This window comes from Musca vetustissima, unplaced genomic scaffold, assembly GCF_032173495.1.
Source record: "Musca vetustissima isolate MV318-11 ecotype Yass unplaced genomic scaffold, APGP_CSIRO_Mvet_v1 utg82101, whole genome shotgun sequence".
NCBI lineage: Eukaryota > Metazoa > Arthropoda > Insecta > Diptera > Muscidae > Musca > Musca vetustissima.
The window spans coordinates 35,914-38,794 of NW_026882813.1; the positions used below are offsets into that span (position 1 = coordinate 35,914).

The 2,881-nt window shown below is 33.1% G+C and overlaps 1 protein-coding gene across 1 annotated transcript; it reads right to left on the reverse strand.

The window, feature by feature from the left end:
• Positions 1-392: 392 nt before the first annotated feature.
• Positions 393-1,598, reverse strand: LOC133329509 (uncharacterized; the record flags this gene model as incomplete). The annotated part of the gene is made up of 1 exon (XM_061537983.1): positions 393-1,598. A coding segment is annotated over exon 1 (1,206 nt), but the record flags the coding sequence as incomplete, so codon positions are not given.
• Between the last annotated feature and the right edge of the window lie 1,283 nt (positions 1,599-2,881).

The following is a 2,881-nucleotide window of genomic DNA, read 5'->3' on the forward strand; positions in this document are numbered from 1 at the left end:
TTGTAGGTACCCAAAGTGGTGAAGGGTATCATATAGTCGGCCCCGTCCGACTTTTGAACATTCATTACTGATTTGATTTAATTATTTTCTTAAAGTATTTTATATAACGTGCAGATTATAATACTATTTATAATAATTACAAATTATCTATTGTAGTCCTGTAGTCCAGATTTGACGTTGTCGTTCACCTTGTTGGTAATTTATTTAACAATAAAAAATAATTTAATAAGTATATATTTTTTCTTCTTTTAAATATGCATTACAATTAATCATTTATTACTAAATTTATAGCAAAGAATTTCCACGATTAAACACAGAAAAGCAGTGGCGTTCATTATAAAATATAATGACATAAACCATTTAGTATCTTGTAGTTCCATAGGTTCAAATACCATCTTTCGACTGGAGTCCGTCAAATTAATGCGTTTTCTTTGAATTGCCTCTATGAAAGACATTTGTTTCCAATGTTTGATTAGACCAGCTTGATTGGCTATACCAATCATGTCATTGACTGCTTCCTCGAATGGCGAATTCTCCTGCATTGGTATCATTTGGCCATGCATCCGCACGAAACAAACGTCGGATAAACGAAATTTACGTTTGGCAAAGAATTTCTGTTGTTCATCATAGAGGGCCCATTGAACCTCCGGCACCGGATATAAGTAACGAGTATCGAAATTATCACGTAATGTGTAAAATTCGTAAAATGTTGGTACAACAGTTATAACTTTAACGTATAGATCAAGGTCGGGAAATGTAACGTTGTCCATGCGATAAAATTCATCGGCATACATTAGAATTTTCTTGTTATGGGCCATGACATCCTCTAAAGTGTTGATGGGATTCAGCGTGGGTGGACTGGCATTGAAACTTTGTAGATATGTCACGAAGGTGGTGTTTATCATAACGCCACCCAAACAGGTCAATACATAGAGAATGCTACGCCAACCGCAATAAGTTGCTTCCATTTGAAATGGTTGACCCAACATACCGTTGAAGGTATATATGTTCAAGAAGATATTCCAAAGACTATTGGGTTTGCCTTCCAGCCAAAATGTAAAATCAATGGCAAGTGTCAGGCACAGCATTGTCATTAAAATCAGAGATAATATACGAACATCAAAAATCATGGCATAGAACATATAATCTGGTATGGGACTTTCCGTCGGCACCATGATACACCAATCCAAAAATGCATAGTTGTCACTATGTACCCGACCACTTTTATAGTTATTCAATTCCAGTTGCTGAGACATGTCCAACGTATTGTTGTCTAGAAATTCATCAAACCGAAAAGCATCAATATAGCCGATGGGAAAAGTTATGGTCGCATTATGGTATTTGGCAAATTCATCGAAGAAATGACCCACATGACCGCCAAGGAAAAATGTTCCATTTTGCTCCTTTAGAATATACGATTTATTGCTGCCTATCTTAAGGGTTAAACGCAGAGGAGATTTATGCATATTTTTAACATGATCTAGATAGAATATCATGTGGGTGGACCCAGTAAAGTTATTAACTTTTAATTCAAAGAAGGGATATATTTGTGGTGTATAATATTTGGGTTTAGTTGCAACATCCTCCTGTATGGCCATAATGTTAATTGCTTTGTAGTCCGAGCAAAATTTGAAAATTTCTTCAATATATTCTTGATTTACTCCATTTGGAAATATTAAAAATAATTTGGTTTTTAGTTGCCTCCTTAAACTTTTCCATAAGATCTCAAGCAATGATTTATCTTGCAGGGCATCTCCATTCATTGGGACCACCGCCAACATTTCTCTATTAAATTTTGGCCATAAATAAAACCAAGTATTACCCTTCAGTTGTATCATCGGAATTTGCAAAAGTTTCGAAACTTCATCAACATCGTGGATATTCCCCGATAACTCACCATCATCATGACTTATATATATGATTGTCTCATACGAACGTTCTCTCCACACCTCATTTAGTATATCTACTATTTTCACATTTATTTCATTTAAATTAATCCATATTTGTAGCAAACCGAATAATGTTGTTGTCACATTTGTTGTTAAAATCACCATTTTCATTTAACAACTTGCAATTAGACTCAAACAATCACGTTCCGATAAACTATCAGACTAAGAATTGTGTTAACAAAATTGTAATCTGGGGATAGTTGTCAATACGATATAAAATATTGTTTTGATAATTTACAAAAATATAAATTATAATACATTATTGGATAATAGACAATTGTTGTATACAATGTCGACTTCCGTTTAAATAAAATACACAACTGATGTAAATTAATTGTTTGAAATTTAATTTATTGTTATCACGATAGGTTTATTAGGCAATAAGCGTATATGTGCTGTGTTATGTATTACACAACTATATCTATAATATTTTTGTAGCAGACTGAAAACCAATTATAATTAAGAGTAGTTCTATATACGTAGCATGAAGAATTCATATTCGAAACCCTTTGTTGTATGTTTTTTGGGAAACATAGGGAAAGTTCAAAAGTCGGACGGGGCCGACAATATTATGACCTTCACCAATTTGAAAATATACAAGAAATGCTCCTAAGATTCTTATTGCAGCCTACAACCATTTATGTAATTGACATGAAATTGGTCGAAAATTGACAAATTTTGGTTATTTAGTACCCCATTTGGATCGTATCCACCAAAAAATATACATTTCAACAAAACAAAAGTATGGTCTTTGGTGCACCACTTACATAATATTGAAAAATGGAAGCTACATCTAAATCCAATGCCTATATAAGGTCGTACAGTATGGACAGCTGAGTATAAAGTTTGCTGTCAAAACATATCTTGAATCCTAAACATACATACAAAATTGTGTTAGACGTCAAAACGAAAATATTAATATTTTTTCAACA